The following is a 25,995-nucleotide window of genomic DNA, read 5'->3' as shown; positions in this document are numbered from 1 at the left end:
ATATAACAATGAGGCCTGTCTAACTTATGTTTAAATAATAAATAATAGCTCCTTGTAGTTGGCAGCATTGTATTCGCATCAACAAAAATTCAACAACCTCTTGTTTTGTTCCATACACATTTCGCTTTAACACCACACTTCGGTTTGTAGCCACCGATAACTATCGATAGACTGCCTCAAAATTCGAGCAGCTGTTGAAAAGTATCTCAGTCGCACTTTTCACTATTAAGCGGCGGCTGTATTTATTTGCTCTGAGCGTGTTCATATAATGAGTATTAATTATGAAAAAAGTACGACAGATGAACGACTCGCACCAGTCAAACTGTCAGACGATGACGAAAGCGAAGACAACAATATAAAGACAACAACAGAGCAATCAACTGCCAAACAGAACAGATCGGAGAATGATGATGCAGATGTTGAGGCTGATCCAGGCGCCGAAGTCGAGGCTGACGCCGATGCCGATGGTGAGGCAATTGGAGCAGCCAACACACACGTTGTGGCACATCATTACAATGAGCTAAAGGAGACCGGACGCAAGGAGCGACACAAGTCGAAAATTTTGTATATGCGCAACTTTAACAACTGGATCAAGAGTCAGTTAATTAACGAATATATGGACCTAATCAAGCAGCAGAAACGGGTGGGCGATGCTCTGCGTGTGCTGGACATGTGCTGCGGCAAGGGCGGCGATCTGCTCAAATGGGAGAAGGCATCCATATCCCATCTAATATGCACCGACATCGCTGAGGTGTCTGTGGAGCAATGTCAGCAACGCTATCAGGACATCTTGCACCGAGCAGAAGCTTCGAAATTCGCACATAAATTCACAGCCGAATTCTTTGCCTGCGACTCGACAATGGTGCGGCTGAGGGAACGGTATAAGGATGCGTCGCTGCAACTGAATTTGGTCTCATGCCAGTTTGCCTTTCATTACTGCTTCGAGTCACTGCAGCAGGCAGATTGTATGATCCGCAATGCAGCCGAGTGCCTGCAGCCAGGTGGTTATTTCATAGCCACCTTTCCGGATGCCTACGAGATTATGAAGAGATTAAGGGAAGCTGGACCAGATGCTCGGGGCTTTGGCAACGATGTCTACAGTATTGAGTTCGAGTGCAATACGAAAGTATTGCCGCTCTTCGGTGCCAAATATCGATTCCATCTGGAGGGTGTTGTTGATTGCCCGGAGTTCTTGGTACATTTCCCCACGCTCGTTAAGCTGGCTCGACGTCACGGCTTGCAGCTGGTTAGGCGCAGCAGTTTCGCTGAATACTTCAAGGAGAACATGCCTCAGGGACGACAGCTGCTACAGCGCATGTCTGGCCTGGAATCGATTCAACCGTATCGCTGCGACACCAAAGATCAGTTCGAGCATGTGCTTCGCATATTAGGGACTCAGCGAGCTCGATCCGTGGGCACACTCTCCAAGGCCGAGTGGGAAGCAACAAGTGAGCGCTAGATTTAATTGTGTATATTTTATATTTTATCTCATCTTCCCCCTGTCTCTCTTTATCTCATTTAGCGCTTTATCTGGTCTGTGCGTTCAAGAAGTGCAAGAACAGCTGGGATGCCAATGGCAAGCCCGTGTTCAAGTTTGATGACTGAATTATGCTCCCATAAGACATTATATATCTCTAATAGCATCAATGTTCGTCGAAGCTTTGATTTTCGGTTCTATTTTGAAATAATTACGACACATACTCAGCATGAACAGAGGGTATATTTTAAGTTTAAAAGCTTTTAACATTAATTTACAAATATTTCAGTTGAAAGATTTAAAACAGCTTACACTTTTGATGTTCTTTGAATATGTATTAATAAACATTAGAGTTGATTGTGTTCTATAGTTAGAAGTTCATCTTATATGTAAAAAGTGAAATAAATTTGGAAATTGCTGACTTTAGTTAAGTTGTTTTGAGCCCAAAAACTTTCTCATACAATATATCTAAATATATATGACAGCTATATGAAATATATACAAATTTTAACGGACTATACAAAAGACATATGAATACAAACAGGTCTTTTATTTCAAAATACTATAAAAAACATTAATAGAATACTAAAAAAAAAAAGGAGCTGAGACTAGTTAAAACTTGGAAAAAAGTTCGGAATTGTAGAAGTATAAGGATTACATTAATATATGTGAGATATGTATTTTATGAAACTTCTTTTTTTTGTAGTTACACAATTGTAAGTTTTTGGCACAAATAAAGGAATGCTCAAATAAAACACATTAATATCTTTATAATATCCAAATGAATTATAGCAAACTCATTATGCGGCCCTCGTCACAAGAGCTTCTCTATATATGTCAGAAGCTTTGATAACGAAGCTTTGTCCAACCAGCGAATTCGAAACTGGAAGTCTACTTGGCAATTGCCGAAAAGCTTTATGGAAATATGTATTGTGAGAGCGAGAGATAGAGAGTGAGCAATTTCACGCGAGAGAGTGAGAGTAAAGAGAACGCGCACAGCTGTTGCTTTCACAGCGACGGCGCCATTGAAGGACAACGGGCAAAGGTTAGTCCTGACGTTTACGTTGCCGGGTCGTGCCCGAGACCGATTACCCAGCGTGTGTGCGTGTGTGTGCATGTGCGTGTGTGCGTGTGTATGGGTGCGAGCCTGTGCCTGGCATTCAATGCATCAATGAATTATTATAGCTCAAGTGTAAATAAATATTTGATAACACAAACGAGAAGGTACGAAACGAAGTTTGGGCAAAATAACGGCATAAATTACGTCCATTGATTGGCTGATGAAGGCAACAGAAGCGGATAAGCGCTTTCTCTTATCTGTTTATGTGTGTGTGTGTGTGTGTATGAGAGAGACTTAGATCTCAAGCACACTCACACACACACACGCACTGCTTATGCTCTTGTTCTGTTCATTTTTTTTGCAACTCTCCCTCTACAGCTCTGCATCTTTCTCTCTCACTCTCTTTGCCTCTCTCGTCTAAGTCTCTCTCTCATCTCTCTTTGTGTAATGCTTTGCCCATCTTCAAGTTCTTGTCAGATAATTTCATTATTTAAAGTTTTGCTCATAAAAATAAACTTTGGGCGTAAAGTTTAAATTTGTTTTGCACACACATGCAGCCACACACACATACGCACATATACAGACACATATACGCACATATACAGATGCATACATACCTACATGCATGTTGTTTACAACAGAGCAGCATGCATGTGTGTGTGTGTGTCCGCTTCGCTTTGTTTAAAGTAGAACGTGCGTATTTAGAAGGCAAACAACAAAACTGTTTACATACACATACACACACACACACACACACACGTAGAGAGGACTCGGTCGACTCGTGGCACAATATTGCCTTCCCTCTCGGGCCGTCCCCTTCGCTTTGCTCTTACCCTTTAGCACCTGCTACCCCTCGGCCTGACGCGCTTTGCACTGATTGGCCCTAATGAATCTTTTTGTTACCTCCTCATGCAGCCGCCTGCGCATTGTTCCATGCGGTCTATGCAAATTAGTTCACTTTTAACCCATCAAAATGCCCAGGACTTGCATTTGAGCATGTGTTTACTTGATTTCATTTACTGTCAAATAGTTGATAATGAAACTTTCTAGCATTTCGTTAAATATGTAAACGAAAAAATGAAGAAGTTTAATTTGAGTTGAGTTGACTCTAAAGGGACTCAATTAAGAGTTGACCTTGTGGGAAGTTTTGTAAATATAATTTAAAATTTGTTTGGATATTAAAATAAACAAAATATATGTAAATATACATTTAAATATATACATAGATAGATCAACATTGAAGATTTTATAAATGCAGTGTAAAATAAGTTGTAAATATTAATTCATAAATGTATATATTAATTCATAAACAATTGAAATTTAGATTTTAATCAATATATAAAGTCGATTTAAAAATTTTAGAATTAGGGATTCATAAATTAAAATTTTAAATAAATGGTTGTATTTATAAAGATGATTTGTTCTTAAGAACGGAATAATAAATTTATGCTATGGAAGACGAATTATCAAGAGTAAAATTCAAATAAAAAATTTATAAAAGTAAGCCTCGTCAAAGTATTTTAAAAATGTTTTTTAATGTAAACAAAATAAAAAACAAGTAAAAATAAAGCTTTTTAATCTTTATATTTAGAAGAGTATTTACATTAATACATTAAAAACCGATTCCGCAATATTAAAAAAAAATAATTAAAAATAAACAAAATAAATTTGTTTTCCATTTTAAATTTACTTTTGGATTCATATTTTTTAATTAAATATATATTATAATAAAATCGTTTTATTTTATTTTATTTCAGTACCACACATTTTTTTTTTTTTATATTTTAGTCTGCAAAATTACTAAATCCAACCTCGTGCATATGTTCTATATTCGAACTAGCTAGAATGCTCTATTTTTCGCTAGAAATAAAAGCAACGTCCAGAAAATTCTTGTACATTGGATTCAATATACACTTTAGGACGAAATCATGCCGGAAAATTCCCACTCAAATTGAAGTCTGATTAATAGGTAAAAACTTGTTTATTTATATTTGATTTCTTTATAAAAATTATGTTATTTTTAAGGTAGTTCTTCACAAATGAATTTACATATTATTTTTTTCTTGGAAGCAACATAAAATACGTTGAATCTATGGCTGACACTGGGACTGAGATATGGGTTAAATCATTTGCCACACAATGGTTTGCCGGGCTGCTGAGCTCTGCTGCAGTGTGTATTCGTGATGTATTCTGTATGTGTGTGTGGGTATCTTTTGTGTGTCGTTGGCCACTGACAGTCAGCCAGGTGGGTAGGCAAAATGAGTGGCCTTACATTACGTATACGCAGTGTGTACAAACAAAATACATACCGCAATGTTTATTTTGTAAGCCTGTCGAGGCAAGCGAGCGAATAAGTGTCTGTATAGCGATGTGTGTGTGTGTGTGCAGCTCATAAAATGCATAAGTGTATATGTGCACAAGTGTGTGTGTGTGTGTGTGTGTGTAACGGCTTGTGTTTATTCAACCGCATGGAACAATGTGAAAAACGCATGCCAGGCATTTGCCTTTGTTGTAAGCAACAACCCATCCTCCCATTACACGGCCCCCTCTCTACTAGCCCCCCTCTGTGCCGCTTCTTGGACGCCCCTGTCGCCTCTTGTGGCGCTATGCTAAACTTTCACAAGGATTGCCCCCTGGGTAAGGCTCAAGGGGCTCGCTGCTTACGATGAGGCGTGCAACAATTTAAAAAGATGCGAATGTGTGTCATAGCTGTGTGTGTACCTCTGTCCATGTGTGTGTGTGTGTGTGTGCGTATGCACACAAAGAAAGACGAAAAGTATGAGCCGATCCGGGCTGAGCGCATGTTAATCTTTTGTGGTTCCTGTCCAAAAAAGCAAACTTGAACTTTACCACCAATGAAAGAATGATTCATTCCATTCATGATTGATATGAATAATAAAAGGAGACATTCACAAAAGACGACAACGAATAAGAAGAAACCGAAGACCGACTAACGGCAACAACAAAACTTTCACAAAGTTTTAAGAAAACAATCACTTATCTGAGTGGCTTATGATGTCTTAAGTCAAACCAAATGCTTTTATCTATCATAGTTAGATTAACTTTCATTCCAAATTCTACTTTGGATGCCTTCAAATTAGTTTCCATTGCAGAAATGCTAAAAGTTTTTATTTTCTTTGTGAAGAAAAACAATAATAAAAATTCAATTTGAAAATGTTATATACACAATAATAAACATAGCTATTAATTTAATTTTAAGCAAATATATATATTTTTTATTCATATATATTTTTAAAATTATGAAGGATTTTTTTTTTTCATATTGTTACCTAAATGTTAAATTTTTTAATACTTCATTAATATTAATATAAATTAATATGAACTTTAAAAAACGAACAAAATTTTAATATTATTTACAATAAAAACGAACAAAAATCAATCAACTGTTCAACTTTTGTTTCTAATTTTATTTGTTATATATTTAAATGTTTTTGACTACCAAAACAATTTCCTAAAAAAATAAATATAAAAATATTGAATTTCACAGTAACTTGATATAATAACACAATTATTAACATATATAATATTATTGCTTAAATCTATTTTTATATTACTTCACAAAGTCAAAGGAGTCTATTTATTTTGGGCAATGTCCATCTTTCCCTGTCCGTATTATTGTTTCCTAATAGAGCTGGAGGCTTGGAATTTGAAACATATACTCGGGTAGTCAAACCACCCACAAAAATATCCATATCTATAAATATATATCTAGTCTCATCGGACGCAGCGTGGGAATGAGAAAAAATCCATAACTGCCAAAGTTTCAGAATTGAATGTGGAAAACTTGGTCAATTTAAACTTAATTGTAAAATTAAGTAGCTCTTGCTCCAGAACTATGCATGAAATTGTTTTCTCCAACTTGCCACGCCCCCAATGGGCATGGGTTTATCTAGTTGTGTTGAGTGTATACATGTATATATTTAACTATTTATTTTTAGGCGAAGCTACCCTCTACAAGTATATATTTTACTGTATTCTACTGTTTCAACAGTTGCAGCCTTTCCCAATTAGCCACGCCCATTGTGTGTATACGCCCACTCTACATGTAAGTGAAAACACGAACAAGTATATGTTTTGAATATGAAGTCTCTGTTTTCGATAACGACAAAATGCTTTAAGCCAAAACGCACAGACGGACGGAGAGCAAAATGAAGCGAATCACAAATCCAATAAATTTATTTCGCTTTGTGAACGAGTATGAAAGCTGAACAGCCGTACAGCAAGTATTCATCTCTTCTCTCATTCTAAGCCACATTTACGTATTAATATTTCATTCCAATCAAATAGTCAAAGAACTTTTTGGACAATTATCAAAATTTGTCTATATGGAACGTAATTTGTTACCAAAGAAATACATTGAGAGCTGTTCTATTCCTTGTGCGACATATGACATGGGCTTAATATTCTACTGATGCTCTTGCCTCGGCACACCTTGTTCCTGCATAAAATAGCAGCAATACACTTTGATATGAATATCTCAGCTGAATTGCACACGACACGCACGGCCATAAGCTAAATAATGCATATGAAATATGCTCGCATTAGATATGCGCAACGATTGCATTGATTGGAGCATTCGGGCTGGATTCGCTTTGTGCAAATTGTGAAAGTCATAAGCCTAAGAGTTCGGCTCGTTGTCATTGTCCTGCTCTGGCGGCATCTCGTTACGTGTGCGTGTGTGTGTGTGTGTGGGTGTGCATGTGTATGTGTCTGTACATGAAATGTAATTACATTGCTCAGCTCATGCTTAATTCAGAGCAATTAGCAAAACTAATTGGCTACACCGGAAATGTATCGATTTAAAATTCAATAAGTTTGAGCCTTGATAAGCTCATCAGGCATGCACGTGCCGGGGTACAATTTCTTTGCGTACTTAATTTTCATGTAGTTGTTTTTGTTGTTGTTGTCGTTGTTGTTACTTTTTTGCGCTCAAGGCGTGGCATTTGGGTATTAGCCATAAAGTTGATGTTGTTGTCGTTGTTGTTAGCTGGCTTGCTTGTTTCGTCGTTGTGAAGTGCACACACACGGCAAAAGGTCAACTTGGCAAATGAGTTAAATGACAAGGACCTTACCTTGTCCATGTCCGTGCACGGGGTACACGTGAATAAGTGTGTGTTTGTTTGCGTGTGTGTGTGTGTGTGTGTGTGTGTGTGTATGGCCGCCCGCGTGCCTGGCAGCGGCAACGTTGTTGCCTGTGCGTGTTTGCATGTTTGACTGTATTACGACCCCAAAACTTTGGCATGCAATGCCAGAACACAGGCACAGCCAGCCCTAAACAGCCCCGGCCAGGCCAATAATAATGGCTTTCGCTTTCAAAACAAACGCCGCCTGACATTGGCCATAAGTTAAAGCCAATCGTCCTTGGCCATAAAGCCTCTATGTTCTTCAATTTTAGCGGCCATTTGACAACTTGCAACAACAACAGGAGCACAAAAAAACAAAAATCAAAAAAAAAAAAAAAAAAATCAACCAAAATGCCGGTCACACAGCCACAAAAGCAACCCAATGCCCGCTGGCCAAGTGGACCTTCGCAGTCATAATTACGGCACACACACACACACATACAGAAGGAGGCCGAATTGACAGTTATCAACTTCGCGCCCACTAAAAATCAAACTTTACCAACACTCGCGCACTTGCCTAGCTGGAATATGGCAGCAAACAGCAAACAAAAGCAGCGACGCCTTCCAGAAAGCTTTGGCAAAGCTTCAGCTGCTGCTGCTGCTGCTGCCTCTGCTTCTGCTGCTCTGCTGGCCGCTGTCTGTTTTGCGCGTGGCTCAGGCCAAATGTCGGCTGTGTATGGAATGTCAGTCATGGAGTTCCAGTCGTCGGATACATGTGGAACGCAGCGGATAAAACGACGTGCGCCTCGCCCTCAAATACGATGCGAAAAAGTTTTTTACAAAAATTGTGTATAAAACAAACACAAGCACAATATCAAGCCAAGCCAATGCGACGTGTGTGTGCATGAGTGTGTGTGTGTGTGTAAATTGTTAAAGGCAGAAATAAATGAAATATATAAAATAAATATATATACCAAATTTATGCTAAGCACGTGCAGAAGCGCAAAAATAATACAAAGGAAAAAATGTACATGCAAATTTTGCTTTTAAATCAAATTCAAAGCAAACCAAGTTTAAATTAAATTTCTAAAAATACATAAAAATTAAAAAGAAAATACTAAAAAAAGGAAAGGCCAACAAATTTAGCTGCGAGAAATTTAAAATTCAATTTGAAGCTTTTTATGCTGCGTTGTTTTTTTTTTTTCTTTTATTTTTTTTTCCTTTTTGGCATAAAGCTCCACGCCCCGACGGCTGTCGATGCTCGTGTTGTTGTTGTTTGCTGACAGTGCAGCAGCTATAACAACAACAACAACAACCGTAAACAACAACAAGCGCAGCAAGAACGACAACAACAACAGCAACTGATAGAGACATTACAACAAATTGTAGAACAGCATCAACTAATAAACATCATTTAAATGGATAATCTGTGAGGCTTACGGCATTTCATTAAAATGGATTTACGCCAATGCCGTTGCACTGAGCTGCATTTGTGCATGGGATTATCGATTGTAATGCGCAGTCATCAAACAATACAACAACATCAACAAAGCCGCCGCAACACCAACAACAACAAACATTGAGTTTTGGCCTAGCCGACAAAGCAACAAAAAAAAAATAAAAAAAACAAAACGAATAGAAAAGAAGAGCAGAAAAGCAGAGTTCTTGTGTGTCTTATGAAACAATTGAAGAGCCGGGCCAAGCCATCAACAGCAACAGCAGCAGCAGCAGCAGCAGAGGCAGCAGCAACACAATACTATCAACAGCAACAACAACGACAACAATAGCAACAACAACAGCCAGAAAATCGCATCACATTTTTGAACGGCATACGCAAAAGTAAGTGAAATTGAATCAAGTTAAGTGTGAACTGATGTGAAGCGAGACGTTTTAGGGCATGCAAAAGAGTGAGAGAGAGAGAGGGAGAGACCGAGAGCGTCTGTGTGTGTGTGTGCAAGGGGATCAGGTGTGTAAGCAGGTGTGGCAGCTAAAGCGGGGACGGACAACAGTCGTGTGCTTCGTGCACTCAAGTGTTTAAGTGGCAAAAACGCGGTCTCAGTCACAATCGCAATGCTCGCGTAATTATTCAGCGTGTGTGCGAGTGTGTGTGTGTGTGTGTGTGTGTGTGTGTGTGTGTGTGTGTGTGTGTGTGTGTGTGTGGTGAATCTAGGTCAGCGGAAGTTGCCCACCAGCAACCAGGCACAACAGCAGCAACAACAACAACAACAACAACAACAACTCACTTATAAAGGTGTCAAAGCAATGCGTCTACCGCTTTTGCTGATTAACGCCTCACTCAGTCAGCCAGCGCAGTTTTGCCGATAATCGCCGCGCAAAATAATGTTGCCTACCTATCAGGGCACACGCGTGGCATGCTGTGTGCGGTGCGCGCATTAAAAAATTATTGCCTACATTTGGGGGCGCGCGCTTCGCATGCTCGGAGAAGAAATCATATTGCCCACAGATTGGAGGGCGGCCATTGCAGAATAATGTCATCTACCTTGGAGCACTATGTCACTCAGCCAAGCGCAGGCACGCAATGTCACCTGTACAGTAAAGCACATGCACATGTCAGATTTTAATGCACATTAAATGAAATTGCAATTTTCATTGAAATTATGTTGGCAATTTCGTAATTAGTTATTTTATATGCCAAAAAGAGCAATGTCACCTGTACAGTAAATAGCCATAGGTGTGACAGTTTTATGAAATATAAATATCTATATAGACATAAGTATATAAACATATTGTTGGTTTACGAATTATACTAAATATTAGTCTATTAATATAGTAAGACTTAGTAAATATAAATACTTGTTGACAAATTACTTGCGATTTATTTTATTTACATATTTTATAAAATTATTATTACTGTATATAAATGGTATGGTATTCATAATATGGACATTTTTCTAGAAAGGTCTATTGGGCAAACCCCTTGGTTTCTTTGTAGTTATCTTAAAAATATTGAAATTTCAATATATTTTACTTTTACCTAAATGTTTTTAATATTTGAAAAAGCTTAATTTAGCTCAGTTTTAGTTCGGCACAATTTCAATATAAGTAGAGTTGAATTTTGAAGTATATTTAATTATTTATGTGCAATGGAACTTAAGGCCAATTGGCATCATTAAATGTTTCAATTATTGGGCTTTTACTGTATTGCCTGCTACACGTGCGTGCCTTTTGGAAGGGTCTCTCTGTATATGTGTCTGTATGTGTGTCTGTTTATGTGCCTATCTGTATCTACCTCGCACACACACACACACACACAGACGCACACGAGCGCGCAATGAGCGTGTCGCTACGCAACTGATTCGACAGCCGCCGCCTCATGAGGCTGTGGAAAAACATTTTCTTTTTTTTTCCTTTCTTTATTTTTCATAAGCAATCGCTTGCTGAAGTTTATAACAAGACGATTGCGGTATGTGTTTGTGTGTGCATGTGCGTGTGTATGTGTGTGTGCCTGTGGGTGGAGGGAGGTTAAAGCTATAAAACGAAACGTCAAACAAAATGACCTTGCTAAACGAGAGTAAAAGAGAGAAGTGAAGAGTTAGACAGAGAGAGAGGGACAGAGATAGAGATGAAGATACACGAAAAAAGGAGACAAAAACAAATACGTATATAAGAAATAGAATCTAATTATTTATTTATTTGTTGCCACAAACGTCAGTTGAACTAAAGCTTAAAAGCTTCCAAATCAACACTAAAATAGAAAACTGGCAATCAAATCAGAACTATTTAAGGATAAAATGAAATTGGTCTCAGCCAACGGTTGACCTTAAGATAAAATAGAACGACATGACAAGCAGACAAGCTACATGAAAACAAGCCAAAAAAAAAAAAAAGCAAAGAAAAGAAAAGCAAAAAAAATAAGAGAACACAGTATATCAATTTCCTCTTATCAAATTTTAATGCAAATACTGAATGGACTAAAAGATAATGGAAGGGAATATATAACTATGTATATGGATATATATATTATAAATATATGAGCAAAGATTATATTTATATGATGGATATACATACGCTATAATATAATATATAGATGATAAAAGAAAAGTCAAATGAGAATGTGAATAAATTTTTTAGAATGGACTAATGGAGATATAGCAAGGAATATACTTGATTGTATTGTATATAATTCTCTACTATACTGCCATTTATTTAATATGTAGACTCTATCAATCCACTATTCCTATAATACATTTTTAAAATGTTTATAAATTTATTCACATTCTCTTTTAAATTGGATATATAATACACATATTCGCCACTGTTCTATTATATTGCTGAGTAAGAACTTATATAATAAATGAGAGTAAAAACTTTCTTACATTTCTTATTATATTCTCAACAATTCCTTTACACCCCATTGGCTCAAAAAGAGAAAAAAGTTTCAATCAACTTATGAATGAATTCAGTCTGCAAAGTAAACATAGGGTTAAAGTATAAAAAGTTTGTTAAAAGCCAATTGAAATCTGATACACACAAGGTCATGCACTCCAAAAGTAATCAACGATTGTCACAGCTGTCATTTGCCAGCTATCTATATATAAGTTTGCTAAATTATAGCCCTGAGTACTGTTGACAGGCGTGTTAAAGCATTTCGCTAAAAGCGAGCGCAAAAATAGTTACAGCCATTGAAACTGAAACGTAGCAATCTGATTGCATTATATTTAGCTGCAAAAACAACAATTAAATTTATTTTTGTGAAATTGCATGATGAGCTGTGTCGAGCGATTTGGCATTCTGATTACACAATCTTATGGCAATACACAGGATGGCAACATGAATAAAGAAATACATATATAGGGCAAGACATATACGCGTATGATTAAGAGTCGATTAAGTAGTTACAGTAATTTAAAGTTATCTAAAGTTGTTAATTTATTATATTATTATATTCAAAAAAAAAAAAAATTCGAATTCTATTGATTACAGTTAACTATAATTATATACACCATAATTGTTACATATGTAAATATATAAATATTATATGATATTATTTTATGTATTTGCCTGTGCCTTACCTCTAGGCCTTCACTTAGACTGAGATTATATACATATAAAAATTACTTTCTCCTATACTTTTCGTTTATAATAGGCAACGTTTACTATCTGAGTTTAGCCCTTATGTAGCATTGTCTGTGTACTGAATAATTTAATTCAAATTATTAAAGGGAGGTCAACAAACTAACTAATTGGTGAATAACAATGATTTGTATACCAGAGCTGTATATAATAGTCCTAGTTAAAGCGCATAGAGCGTGTCTTTAAAGTTAAATAAAATAGAATATAATATGATATAAAAGTTGGAAAATAAAATTATAATAAATTTTAGTAGTAAACACATATAAATATAAAGAAAAATAAGTAAAAAAATACAAAATACAAAATAAATAATTTGTACCCCGCTAAATAGAAAATCGCGATAAATCGAAAAAAAAAAATCGATCCCCCTGAAAGAAATTCGTTCTCAATAATTCTCGATGATTTGAATATCTGTGTCATTTCGAATTCTCAATGTTCTACTGTATATCATTGGCAACAACTAAAAAACCCTCTGCCTATGTATACGTGATATCTAATATCACTATGTAATATATATACAATACCTTTAACAACACAAAAAAAAAAAAAAAAAACAAATTGAAATAACACTCTTAAACTCTGACCGGGACGCGTGATGCGCACCCCTAAAATTGACAAGAAATCTGTTAAGCGCAAAACGAAAAATATGAAATAGTCGAAAAATATGAGATGCCCACACCTTAGAAACAGGGTGTGTGAGTGCGTGTGCGGGTGTATGTGTGTGTGTGTGCCAAAAACGAGAAATTGCTTGCGTTAGCTGTAAACATAACCGAAGCGAGTCATAAAAAAATCGAGAAAAAAGAACCAAAAACAAAACAAAAGTGCTGGACACATAAAATGTCGCTTGAGGCACGTTTCGGTTTCCCATTTCCACATTTCTATATATCAACATTTCCACATTTCTATATTTCGACATTTTCCGTTAGCGAGTTTGCCCATTTGCTCAGTTTTGCGCATTTTAGGTATTTTTCGCGTTCCATTGTCCATTGTGTTTGATTTTGTATTTGTGAATTTGTGATTTGTAATCAGATTGTGGACATTGAACGAATTCGTTGTTTGACTTTTGCAGGATATGACAAGTGATGGTGCTGTTACGTTTTGGATATTTTTGCTTTGTTTGATCGGAACGCCGCAGCTGGAGGGCAGCGAGGCGGGCAGGCCGGATGAGCTGCATATTGGCGGCATATTTCCAATTGCCGGCAAAGGAGGATGGCAGGGTGGGCAGGCGTGCATGCCGGCCGCAAGACTGGCATTGGATGATGTCAACAAGGAGCCAAATCTTCTGCCCGGCTTCAAGCTCATCCTGCACAGCAATGACAGCGAGGTGAGTTCAAACACAAATACACACACACACACACACAAACATATATATATATATACATATATATGTATACTATTTACCATGATAAGTTGGCAACCAATACTATAGTACTCTAATACTCTAGCTGCGTCTAGTTTCGACCCCTTGGGTCTCACTTATTTTGTTTCGTTTTTGCGTTTTGTTTTTGCGACCGTTTTGCCTCGCATTGTCGTTGCCAGGGGTTGAGCTGCTACGCTTGTCCAGGGGGGGGGCTGCGGATAGCAGTGGCATTCATTAGCATATTTCTCTAGGGGGCCACGCACACACCGAGTGTAGCGTTTTATTATGCTTTTGTTATATTGCGCATAAAGGGTATTTGACGTAAGTGTTCTTCAAATCAATTTCAACTCAATTTCGTACAACTTTTATTGTCATTCATTCAATATGCACTACGATTTGGGCCATCTAATCAAATCTATTTGATATATGCATACGTATGAGTTGGTATTGTGACTGTGGCTGTTGAAGCTCTCCAAATCAGTTAAGCTTTGCTTAGCTTCGAGGCTTATTTTGGTCTAGAATTTGCAGATATTCAATTTAATTAAATATATCTTAGCTTATAATATATATATTTGGTTTAACTTTTACTGTTAAATATAACAAAAAGGGAACATTTAAAAATTGTTTATTATATCGAAAAATTCTTAGAACATATACCATTTTTGTTTTTTAAAGTGTGTCAAAAAACATATTTATCATAAATAATTGTTATATATTTCTTTATTTTATAACAATAAATTCTCTTTAATTCAAAAACAAAATGAAAATTTACCTTAATATTCTTAAGCATTCATATTAATTTATAAATTTCAATTATAATATTATTATTATAATCTATTTCTTTCTTTTAGTTTAAGAAATAAAAAGCATATAAATTAGTTTTTATATAAAAAATTCTTTTTAATTATCAAATTTTTACCCTATGCATAATTATTTTAATGTTTATACGGCTTCTATTTTAATACATAAAAAATTAAATATTTTACCAACGTATTTTTTACAACAAAATTTATCTTTTTTAATTTCCAATTCCCATAAGATAACGCTTGGCGAATATGATTTGCAGAACACAGACAAAAATAGTCGAGTTTGTGTGCGTGTGTATATAGTTAAATATATTTACTCGCATAACTGTCATGTGTCATAATTAATGGCTAGTTGTTGTCGCACAGGCTAGCACGAAAACTTATCAATGCGAGCATTTATGCTCATGAATGGAGGCGGACAAAGTAAAAGTGAAATGGAAGGACACACACAGTTTTGTACAGTTACAGTTAAACATCTATATAGCAGTAGCAGTTACAGTTACATTTACAGTTACAGTCACTGTTGGCTGTACTACATGGGATGCCTATTTATAGGCGTAGCTCATTAGTTTTAAGTGAGCGAAAGCTTACCGAAAACTTGTTTTGAGTTTTGAATGAGGTCACTTTGGCGCGCTCGTCTCATCATTTCAGTTTCAGTTTGAGTTTATTTTTATTTTTATTTTTATTCAAGGCTGGCAGACAAACCTGACTATATATACACTATATAATGTATACTATATATGCATATATCTTTATACATGTATATGTATTTGTAGATGGGAGTATGTTAAGTGCTGCTTGAATTGAGTTCAGTTTGGTTTCGCTTCGCTGGGCATTGCTACTGAAAGGGCTTTTACTATATATATATGTATATACATATATATATATGTATATATTTGCTCGCTCTGTGACTGTGTGTCACAGCAGCTTTGGCAAACAGCTTCCGTTAAATGCTGCATAATTAGTTCGCATCTCTGCGCCATCTACGTGCCATCTCCACCACCAGCAGCAGCAGCAGCAGTAGCACCACCACCACTACCAGCAGTAGCAGCATTATTATCATCATCAGCATCATTATGATGATCATCTTTAGCATCCGTAGGCGATAAGCAAGCAAAGGTCGCACGCAATGCCTTTGCCTTTGCCTTTTGCTTGACCTACTTTGATGTGTGAATTGTCCCGAGGAACGCGCGCGCGCTCACACACCGAAATGATTAAACAAGTGCGCTCATAATGCGGTGAGCCCTACGGATTTATATGCACATATACATACACATATATATGTACATAACATATACTCTGGTAAATGCTCTCAGTATGCCACGTACAGGATAATAATAAAAAAAAAAAGCGAGAATAAGAAAGGGAAAGGCAGGCAACACAATGCGACTGGACACGAAGCCAAACCAATTACAAAGGTTGTTTACACGCAAAGACAAGTTAAACAAAGCGTAAATGACTTTTTCATTAAAGGCATGAATTTAATGAATCATCATTATCATTTCATCATCAGCGTCGTCATCGTGCAACAAATGCAAATGTATGCATGCTTTATGAGCACCTCTAACAGTTGGCTATTCAACTAAATACATCAATTATTCATTTTATCTAATGAATAGATAAACAAACACGCTTCAACTCCAAATATGAGCAGCAACAAATTATCGAAATAAAAGAGTTGATAATTGAATATCACGAAAAGGGACAAGCCGTAAATTTGTGAAAATTTAAATATCCCTATTAGCATAACTAGAAATTCCCTCGGAAGTGACTGTTGACTGTTTCTCTGAGAAAAGTTTAGAGAACAATCGATTGCTTCAACTGTTCAAAGTGTTTGCTCGTAATCGAACCTTCTGGGGTTTCTCCGAGCTCAATGTAAATGTATTGGTACATACCAATACATAGGCGTGTAGCGTGCGTGAAAGCTCATCTCGTTCAGTTTGTGCAGTGAATGTGAATACCTCACTGAATCTCATTAAGCGATCATCAATCGTATCGCTCTCTAAATAAAGTTCGTCAAAAAGAGCGCCACACGAATAGCTCAACTCAAAGCGCTCAACAGAAGATAAAAGAAGGAACCCAAGGCTCCTGCTCAGAGCGAGAGTGATTGATTAAGATTATTTTCGTTGGTTTCGCAAGAATAAAAGAGTTAGCCATTATTTGTGGGCTATGGCATTTATAGAGACCCAGGGACGTCATCAAACGTAAAAATTTTTTTTATACGTACTTTTTACTTTTACATTTGAATATTTATATTTCTCATCTGAACGAATGCTCAACATAAATATCACGTATACGCATAAAGGGCTCTTGGATTAAATTTCTTATTATGAAATGTAAATTAACGAATTAGTAAATAGAAGCTAACACATATGCTAATTATAAAAAGAATTAGGCGAATCTATGTTTACCTTTAAGCAAAAATACTGACACAAATAAATAAATTGATTGTTAGCTTTATAGATCATTATTTAATGTAAATATTGTATGTTAACTCGCATTTAGAACTAGTTTTATCAAATTATTTATAAATCAATTTTTAAGGAAAATAGTCGTTTTTATTTACATATACATAATATAAAATAAACTAATATTTTAATCATTACGTTCATACAATATTTTTCGTTGATAATAATTTCTCTCTATTGGAAAATATAAATTTATTCATGATACTAAGATGGCTTCACATATTACGTATACGTATATTTTACTTTGAACAATATACAGCAACAAAAGAACCAAAATAAAATTAAAATAAATTATTTAAGCATATGAAGTACGTAAATTTTCTTTGCAGAATTAATTATTGTTGTTACGTGTGTAACAAATAAATTATAAATGCAAATTCTCATAAATTAAAAATGAGAACTCAGTCATTTATTAGAAGAAAATAAAGGATGGAATTAGAAAATTACTTCAAGTGAAGCTATGAAGTGACATTTTCCCACAGCTCTGCAGCTTTTAAATATTTAACTAACTTAAAAAAGAAAAACAGACGAAAAAGAAATAGAAAAAGGAAACATCAATCAATTTTATTTAATTTAGCATAGAGCCTGTCCGCCAGCTGGGCTTGAGGTATATTCAATAGACTGCATCGAATATTCTTCACTTTTAAATTTATTTATTTGATTTCGTGCATTATGTAAACTTGCATTGAAGCCTGACTCGTTTGTTGGCAGCTGACAAACTGGGTCATGCCCTTTGCCAAATGCCATTTGTAGACATGTGTAATTGACTCGCTCACTCTCACTCTCCCTTTCTTCCTTCCTTTCGCCCTCTCTATCTCACTTGTTCTGTCTATCGTATTTGTGCAGTGCGAACCGGGTTTGGGCGCCAGTGTGATGTACAATCTATTATATAATAAGCCGCAAAAGCTGATGCTCTTGGCGGGCTGCAGCACTGTCTGCACCACCGTTGCGGAGGCGGCCAAAATGTGGAATCTAATTGTGGTAAGCCAATTGAATAGAGCATATATAAAAACTGTACTACACTATATATATATATATATATACACACATACATCTGCTTGCACTTTAGCTCTGTTATGGCGCTTCAAGTCCTGCTTTATCCGATCGCAAACGTTTTCCAACACTGTTTCGCACCCATCCCTCGGCCACGGTGCACAATCCAACGCGCATCAAACTGATGAAAAAATTCGGCTGGTCACGCGTTGCCATTCTACAGCAAGCCGAAGAGGTATTCATATCGGTAAGTAAAACCCACATACATATATTTAACGATGAATAATATAGATATTGATTGACTTTTCTAGACCGTGGAGGATCTTGAGAATCGCTGCATGGAAGCTGGCGTCGAAATCGTAACTAGACAATCATTTCTATCCGATCCAACAGACGCCGTACGCAATTTAAGACGCCAGGATGCCCGCATCATTGTGGGCCTCTTCTATGTGGTGGCAGCAAGACGTGTTCTCTGCGAGATGTACAAACAGCAGCTCTACGGGCGTGCTCATGTCTGGTTCTTTATAGGTAAGCTGAGCATACACTCCAGAGAGCATGAGCATTCATACTTCTTTCATAGACGATTTAAAGTGAATGTCCCTGGGTAATCTCTTGTCAAAATGAACGTGCATTTTATCAGATTTACTTGTCAGTTGGAGAATGGCTTCCATAACTGCTTTGTTATCTATGAAAGCCTTCTTACTTAAGAGTACACGCTTTTTGTCAAAGTATTCCACATTTCAATTATATATACCTAATATCAAGTTAGCTTGTCTTTTTAACGAGTTTTTACTCTCTCTTCTAAGAGCATCATAAAGTTAATCTCCCTTTCAGTTTTATACATATATAATATGTCATAATTCTTGCCCTTAAGATTATCCTATCAACATAATATATGTATGGATATAATTGATTAAAATAATACATTTCCATATATAAGCTCTTGTCAAATTTTATCGCAAAATTTGTGAAAACTTGACACCCAAATTGAGGTGATGTCATATGTATAATAGCGATAAACCAATAATCGAGTGATTCCGTTAATAAATCCAAAAACAACATTTATAATTAATTAGAACACGTCAAAGTGCCAGTTAAGTTTGACAGCTACATGTGAATAGGCAATTCAATATATAATTAATAAATAAGTATATTTTCAATCTAGGCTGGTATGAGGACAACTGGTATGAGGCAAATCTGGAGAATGAGGGCATCACGTGCACAGTGGAGCAAATGCGCATTGCTGCCGAGGGACATCTAACAACCGAGGCTTTAATGTGGAATCAAAACAATCAGACAACAATATCGGGCATGACCGCTGAAGAGTTTCGGTAAATTCTATTCAAATATTAATAATAGTAAAAATCAAACTACATTCTTAATCATCTTTTTAATATCAACTAGACATCGACTGAATCATGCGCTAATCGAAGAAGGCTACGACATAAATCACGATCGCTATCCGGAGGGCTATCAGGAGGCACCGCTGGCCTATGATGCTGTCTGGAGTGTGGCATTGGCCTTCAACAAGACAATGGAACGCTTAACAACCAGAAAGAAATCGTTGCGAGATTTTACGTATACAGACAAGGAAATTGCCGACGACATATATTCGGCAATGAATTCGACACAGTTCTTGGGCGTCTCTGTAAGCTATTTAAATATATAATTTAAAATATATAGATATCTAAAGATTATATGATTTTCGTTAGGGCGTGGTGGCATTCAGCTCTCAGGGCGATCGAATTGCGCTTACACAAATCGAGCAGATGGTGAATGGAAAATACGAGAAGTTAGGCTATTACGATACACAGCTGGACAATCTAACTTGGCTAAATACGGAGCAATGGATAGGCGGCAAGGTAAACTAAATAGGCTATGATTCGATAAACTAAACACACTAGAACACAAACAAACATAAAACAAGAGACTTAAGAAATGGATAGCGAAGAAAAGGACAAAGATAAAGATAAAGATAAAGATAAAGACAAAGATAAAGATCAAAATCAAGATAAAGGTAAAGAAGAATATGAAGATGAAACGGTAGAAGAACTTAACGTTAAAATAGGCCCTACGATTAGAGAATCTGATGATGAAACCTCTCAAAGACTCCCACACAAAACAATATCAGATACTTTCACTATGCCAATCGCCCATCCGAGACCTCAAAATATTGGCATTCGAATATCTTCTGTCAAGTCGTCTCGCTATTCTGATGCGTCAAGACCGACATTTTTATACAATCGAATAACGGAAAGTAGCAGTAATAGCGATGTCAACATGCATTTATCGATAATACCTTCTATGTTTACCGGTTCCACGGTCTCGAGGACAATCGATGGGGATAGCGAACACAGCTTGCAACACCGGGGTATAGTGCGTTTGCCGCCGGAACACAAATCATACGAAATTGATGGAAGTCCCCGAAAACTATATCCCAATTGTGAATATCATTTTCCACACACCAAGCACTTGTCACGAAAGCTCTTTTATGACGGCGAGCGTAATTTGTGCTTTTCGCGTAGACCAAAATCTTGGATCTATTCGCTGGTTTACGTATTGGTCTTTATGTTTTTCGTTATTTACGTCGACCGCATGATTTTCCGTCGATTTGTGCTTAATTATAATATGATTGCGCCAGAGCTCAAAATAAGACAGCCATATTTGAGCTTTGCGCCGATCGGAGCGAAACAAACTTATCGTCTCATTGAATATGATTTATCGAATTACACAAGTGTAATTCGCAAGCGCCAGCAGTTGCAAGAGTTTCTGGATAGGCATGGTCGTTCGCAGGGGGCAATCCGACGATTTGGACCTTGCCAGAAGGAGTATTATTTTGGCTACAACAGCTTAAATCCGTGCGTATTTATAAAAATGAATCGCTTACTTCGCTTCACAGCACAGCCCTATAAGACGCCAGAAGACATAAATCCAGCCGCTATTGTGTCGAAAGATTATGAAAAGCTTATGTATTTTGTTTGGAATGCAACCGAGACGCAGAAGCGTATAAATTATATTTGGTTAACATGTGATTCCGAACCGATCACGCAACTTAAATTCCATCCGAGACCGGCATTTGATGCGAGATATGTGTGTGTGAAGAGATTTAAAGGTATCAAAACGAAAGGCAGGGTCCTCGAAAACATTAGCAAACTTAGTATGAATCGTTTGATAGCAATCAAATTGAACAACTTGAAATTGAATGTAAAACATCAGTTTACTTGCAAAATCTGGGCAAATAATATAAAGAATAATCAGCCCGGTTTGGGGCAAGTAACGTTTTTTGTACTACCCAGAAACCGGGGAAAAGTCAAAAATATTCATTATCATGAAGGGCTATAAGTACAAAAATGAGATATATGTTAAATATTATATGAAAATCCAAATATATTCTGAGACCAACTTTGCTTTCTCCAGACTTTAGTATAAACTTCTTACTTTCCGACTATTATAGGTGCCTCAGGATCGCACAATTGTTACCCATGTCCTAAGAACGGTCTCATTGCCGCTATTTGTTTGCATGTGCACCATCTCCTGTTGCGGCATCTTTGTGGCCTTTGCTCTGATCATCTTTAATATATGGAATAAGCATAGAAGGTATTTATATGGGTGTAAGGTCTGTTATTCTACAGTATGTATTATGTCTGCTAACTTTACAGAGTAATACAATCCTCGCATCCAGTTTGCAATACGATCATGCTGTTTGGCGTTATCATCTGCCTTATATCAGTCATATTACTGGGCATGGACGGACGCTTTGTCAGTCCGGATGAATATCCTAAGGTAGCGTACTATAAAATAGATATACCCTTATATATAGACTAATTTTCTATACCTTTGCTCAGATCTGTCAAGCTCGTGCTTGGCTATTATCCACCGGTTTTACATTAGCATATGGTGCTATGTTCAGCAAAGTCTGGCGTGTGCATCGATTTACAACAAAAGCGAAAACTGACCCAAAGGTAACGGTATTTAAAAACCAAATTTTAATAAATCTGATTATTTATATTATATTCTTCTGGTCTTCAGAAAAAAGTGGAACCTTGGAAGCTATACACCATGGTTTCGGGGCTCTTATCAATAGATTTAGTGATATTATTGTGTTGGCAGATCTTTGATCCGCTGCAGCGTATACTTGAAACATTCCCACTCGAAGATCCAGTATCTACAACTGATGATATTAAAATACGTCCAGAGCTTGAGCATTGCGAAAGTGAACGCAATTCTATGTGGTTAGGTAAGTACTTGAATATCTATTTGAAATTCGTTTTAATTAATCGTCCACTTACTTTTTGCAGGACTTGTTTATGGCGTGAAGGGTCTTATATTGGTATTTGGTCTGTTCTTGGCCTATGAGACACGTTCGATCAAAGTGAAACAGATAAATGACTCACGCTATGTGGGCATGAGCATCTATAATGTGGTCGTGCTCTGCCTGATTACAGCGCCAGTTGGCATGGTCATTGCATCGCAGCAGGACGCATCATTCGCCTTTGTTGCACTAGCTGTGATATTCTGTTGTTTCCTAAGCATGCTGCTGATATTTGTGCCAAAGGTATTGCGGGATAAGCATGTAGAATAATTAGAAATTCACGGCTTCATATATATATTAATTTTCAGGTCATTGAGGTCATACGACATCCAAAAGATAAAGCCGAATCCAAGTATAATCCAGACTCGGCCATATCCAAAGAGGATGAGGAACGCTATCAAAAACTAGTAACCGAAAACGAGGAACTACAACGATTGATAACACAGGTAAAAATACAACAATTTATAGAAATAATAAGCAATTCCTAAATCCCATACTATTTCTATATTCAGAAAGAGGAAAAGATACGAGTATTACGGCAACGGCTTGTCGAGCGGGACGTGAATACGAAGGGCACAGAACTGAATGGGGCATCTGGTCCCGGAATCGGAGCTGGCGGTGCCAATGGTAACGGTAACGGTAACGGCAATGGCGGCACAGCAACAACCTCGCTGGCAATCCAGCCACTGGCTACAAACATCATCAGCACAGCTGCCTCAGCGCATCCCACGCCCGCAGCCACACTCGCAATCACACAAGGTGAGTGAACAATTAAAAATCTAACTAGCTGCATCTGTAGCAGTAGTGGCTTTAAACATGTTTTCATTACTTTTTACATTAGAAATTTTGGCCATTTTTGCGGGCATTGAGAAAATCGATTGAATATTTAGCAATTGGAATTGACAGGTTATTTCCATTTATTTGTATTAAGCACAAACTCACCCAACTGCCGATTGGTGCATTTAAATGTTGGCAATTTATTGCAGATTTACTATTATTTTTTGCGAAAAACTGAAACTCACACTTTTTCACAAATAACGGTGCTTGTTGCTTAACAGAGCGGCAAGCTAACATGACACTGCTGAAGCACCCACTGTTAAAAGACACAATCGTTTGAAACACCAGTGATCGTCTCTTTGCCACTCACTGTGCACTGTTAAAAGCTCTCGCTTTAGAAGCTATCGATATATCGTTGTGTAACATCGCTCGCTATCGCAATCGTTATTATTTAAAGTGTCCATTAAAAATGTAATGAGCATATATTTATAATTAATAAATTTCTTTCTTTCTTACAGATACTCATGAGCACCGTACATGAAAAAACTTGTCAATTTCCTTTGCGTGATAGGTGAATTATACAAATGAAAAATTGAGGAAGCTAAACGATAACTTAATATATGTGTATGTAACTTAATGAACTTTGTATCAACTTTAAGCTGAGCTAAATATATATATGTATACATAAATATATATTCAGAGAATTGGTAGCAGCAATTTTGTAGAATAATTGAAATATGTATTGTACCTTAAACGTGTTTAGCAAGTACTTAAATCGAAATATACTTCTAAATTACAACAATTAATTAACGACATTAGAATGTGAACTAAGCAAAATTGTTAGGCTTTAAAGTTGAACACAAACCACAAACATAGTCAAGTCATTTAACTAGAAACAAAAACAAAACAAAACAAATGCAAAATAATTCTAAGCGAAATCATGTTAAAGTTAATGTAATTTTTAAATGAAAACAAATTGTTGTGTTAGTACATATGTTTCTTGTATAACGAGTAATTTACCCCATGAACCTTTTTTGCTCAGTGCACTGTCTCCTAGAGCTACAAACACACACGTCCACATGCACAGATACTCCATGCACACACATATATACATGCATTGAATTTTCCCAAGGCGGCCTTTTCCCATATTTCATCATTTTCTGTTTGTGTGAAGGACTTACAGTCCTGGACTCCTATAGACTCCAGTACCCAAATACTATCACAAAGTTTTGGCCTATGAAACTCGTAGTCCTAAGTTAGTATTAGTATTTATTGTATAGAGTTGGTGTGTGTACGTGTGTGTATAAATATTTTTCGTTGTTTCCTTTATTTTGGGGGCCTGTCCAAAAAAATTCTTGTACTGTTAATTATTATTGCACGCGAAGTAAAATGTTTTTAAAATAGCTTAAATTTTCTGTCTGAGTCGTAAGTAGCACAAAAGTAAAAAGAGCATAGCAAATCTTAGATAATTAATAATATAGTCTAATCTAGTGTAGTATCAGCATATATTTATATAGATAAATATATATCTGGGGCGGGTTTATGTGCTCAAGCAACATTTTAATTTGTATTTAGTGTTATTTACATAGAGAAATTACGATTGGGGCAATCTAAAAAAGCAAAAAGGAAAATTTTCGAACATACTGTAAGTTCTAAAATTGCATTTATACAAACTATATACATATATGACTATATGTGTATATAAATATATATATACATATATATGTATGCATATGCAGAAAGCAAATAAATTGGAAAATATATGAGTGCGTCGTTATTAAAATAGGAATTGACATTATATAAAATCGTAAAGCAAACGAAAACTGAAAACTATTGAAGAAAATTCTCAAAAGATAAAAATATATTATATATATACATATAAAAATAAAATGAAATGGAACCTTTTTTAAATTCAATCACTCTAATCCATCACAAGAAGTGCTATAAAAAAAAAAAAATTAAATAAAAAAAAATAAAAAAAAAAAAAACCATCACATAGACAACATCAAATTCCTACGAAATGAAAGACTTTAAAATCTAAGCCATTAATGAAATAAAACTATACACACACATACACATATAGTAAATATATACTAATGCAAACATTCATGATATACTATGAGTAAGAGTAATTTTCACCTTGCAAAAATGACATCGTCATTAGTAAAAAAAAAAAAAATTAAGTTAAATAAGGACATTTAATTCTTAAGGATCGTTGGAATTTGTAGTTTAATTGATTGTAATTCATATACATACATATAGGGAATGCTGTTAGGGTAGTCGTAAAATAAAATATGTATATTGTATATAGCGTATTAAGCGAAACAAAAACCACAACATGAAAACTAAGCGACAAATGCAAGTTTTACTCAACAACAAAAATCTCAAATGTTAAAAATTTCATTTTCAGTTCTTTGCTTTTCCGTCTCAGAAACACACAGATAAAAAAAGTTAATAACTAACTTTAGCAAAGCTAATCGTTGTAAAAAAAAAAAAAAAGAAAAACAAAAACAAAAATAATCCAAAATTTCAAATAAATTAAAGAAAATGAAAAAAAAAAATAA

General features: G+C 36.0%; 3 protein-coding genes across 5 annotated transcripts; all 3 read left to right on the top strand.

Annotated features, from left to right (window-relative positions):
- Positions 1-167: 167 nt before the first annotated feature.
- On the top strand, positions 168-2,004 carry Rnmt (RNA guanine-7 methyltransferase). The gene is made up of 2 exons (XM_018003629.2): positions 168-1,448; positions 1,523-2,004. The coding sequence occupies exons 1-2, from the start codon at positions 269-271 to the stop codon at positions 1,603-1,605; spliced, it is 1,263 nt and encodes a 420-aa protein (XP_017859118.1). The 5' UTR covers positions 168-268; the 3' UTR covers positions 1,606-2,004.
- Positions 2,005-2,536: 532 nt separating this feature from the next.
- GABA-B-R1 (gamma-aminobutyric acid type B receptor subunit 1) lies at positions 2,537-25,995 on the top strand. Of its 3 annotated transcripts, none has more exons than XM_089465974.1 (17): positions 2,537-2,701; positions 13,785-14,039; positions 18,196-18,330; positions 18,419-18,589; positions 18,654-18,870; positions 19,508-19,673; positions 19,747-19,990; positions 20,055-20,204; positions 21,797-21,939; positions 22,002-22,125; positions 22,188-22,304; positions 22,372-22,579; positions 22,641-22,897; positions 22,963-23,100; positions 23,167-23,413; positions 23,496-23,560; positions 23,950-25,995. In XM_089465974.1, exons 2-16 carry the CDS (start codon positions 13,788-13,790, stop codon positions 23,534-23,536), a joined length of 2,610 nt encoding a protein of 869 aa, XP_089322100.1. In that variant the 5' UTR covers positions 2,537-2,701; positions 13,785-13,787; the 3' UTR covers positions 23,537-23,560; positions 23,950-25,995. The 3 variants fall into 3 exon arrangements, with proteins under 3 accessions (XP_089322100.1, XP_089322099.1, XP_017859114.1); XM_089465973.1 differs by lacking the exon at positions 2,537-2,701 and adding an exon at positions 8,333-9,460; XM_018003625.2 differs by lacking the exons at positions 2,537-2,701; positions 23,496-23,560 and adding an exon at positions 8,335-9,460.
- On the top strand, positions 20,211-21,744 carry LOC149269815 (sodium/potassium-transporting ATPase subunit beta-1). The gene has a single exon (XM_089465975.1). The coding sequence runs from the start codon at positions 20,281-20,283 to the stop codon at positions 21,682-21,684; it is 1,404 nt and encodes a 467-aa protein (XP_089322101.1). The 5' UTR covers positions 20,211-20,280; the 3' UTR covers positions 21,685-21,744.

The sequence above is a fragment of the Drosophila arizonae genome, chromosome 3, assembly GCF_054131065.1.
Source record: "Drosophila arizonae isolate 15081-1271.41 chromosome 3, UAZ_ARI_1.0, whole genome shotgun sequence".
Classification (NCBI taxonomy): Eukaryota; Metazoa; Arthropoda; class Insecta; order Diptera; family Drosophilidae; genus Drosophila; species Drosophila arizonae.
This window is presented reverse-complemented; position numbering and strand designations above follow the sequence as displayed.

Bases quoted from the DNA above. Each gene is read 5' to 3' on its own strand.
- Rnmt (XM_018003629.2), top strand. From the start codon at position 269: ATGAGTATTAATTATGAAAAAAGTACGACAGATGAACGACTCGCACCA. The intron at 1,449-1,522 runs GTGAGCGCTAGA...TATCTCATTTAG, and splicing joins GGCCGAGTGGGAAGCAACAA to CGCTTTATCTGGTCTGTGCG.
- GABA-B-R1 (XM_089465974.1), top strand. From the start codon at position 13,788: ATGACAAGTGATGGTGCTGTTACGTTTTGGATATTTTTGCTTTGTTTG. The intron at 14,040-18,195 runs GTGAGTTCAAAC...GTATTTGTGCAG, and splicing joins TGCACAGCAATGACAGCGAG to TGCGAACCGGGTTTGGGCGC. The intron at 22,580-22,640 runs GTAAGTACTTGA...TACTTTTTGCAG, and splicing joins ACGCAATTCTATGTGGTTAG to GACTTGTTTATGGCGTGAAG.
- LOC149269815 (XM_089465975.1), top strand. From the start codon at position 20,281: ATGGATAGCGAAGAAAAGGACAAAGATAAAGATAAAGATAAAGATAAA.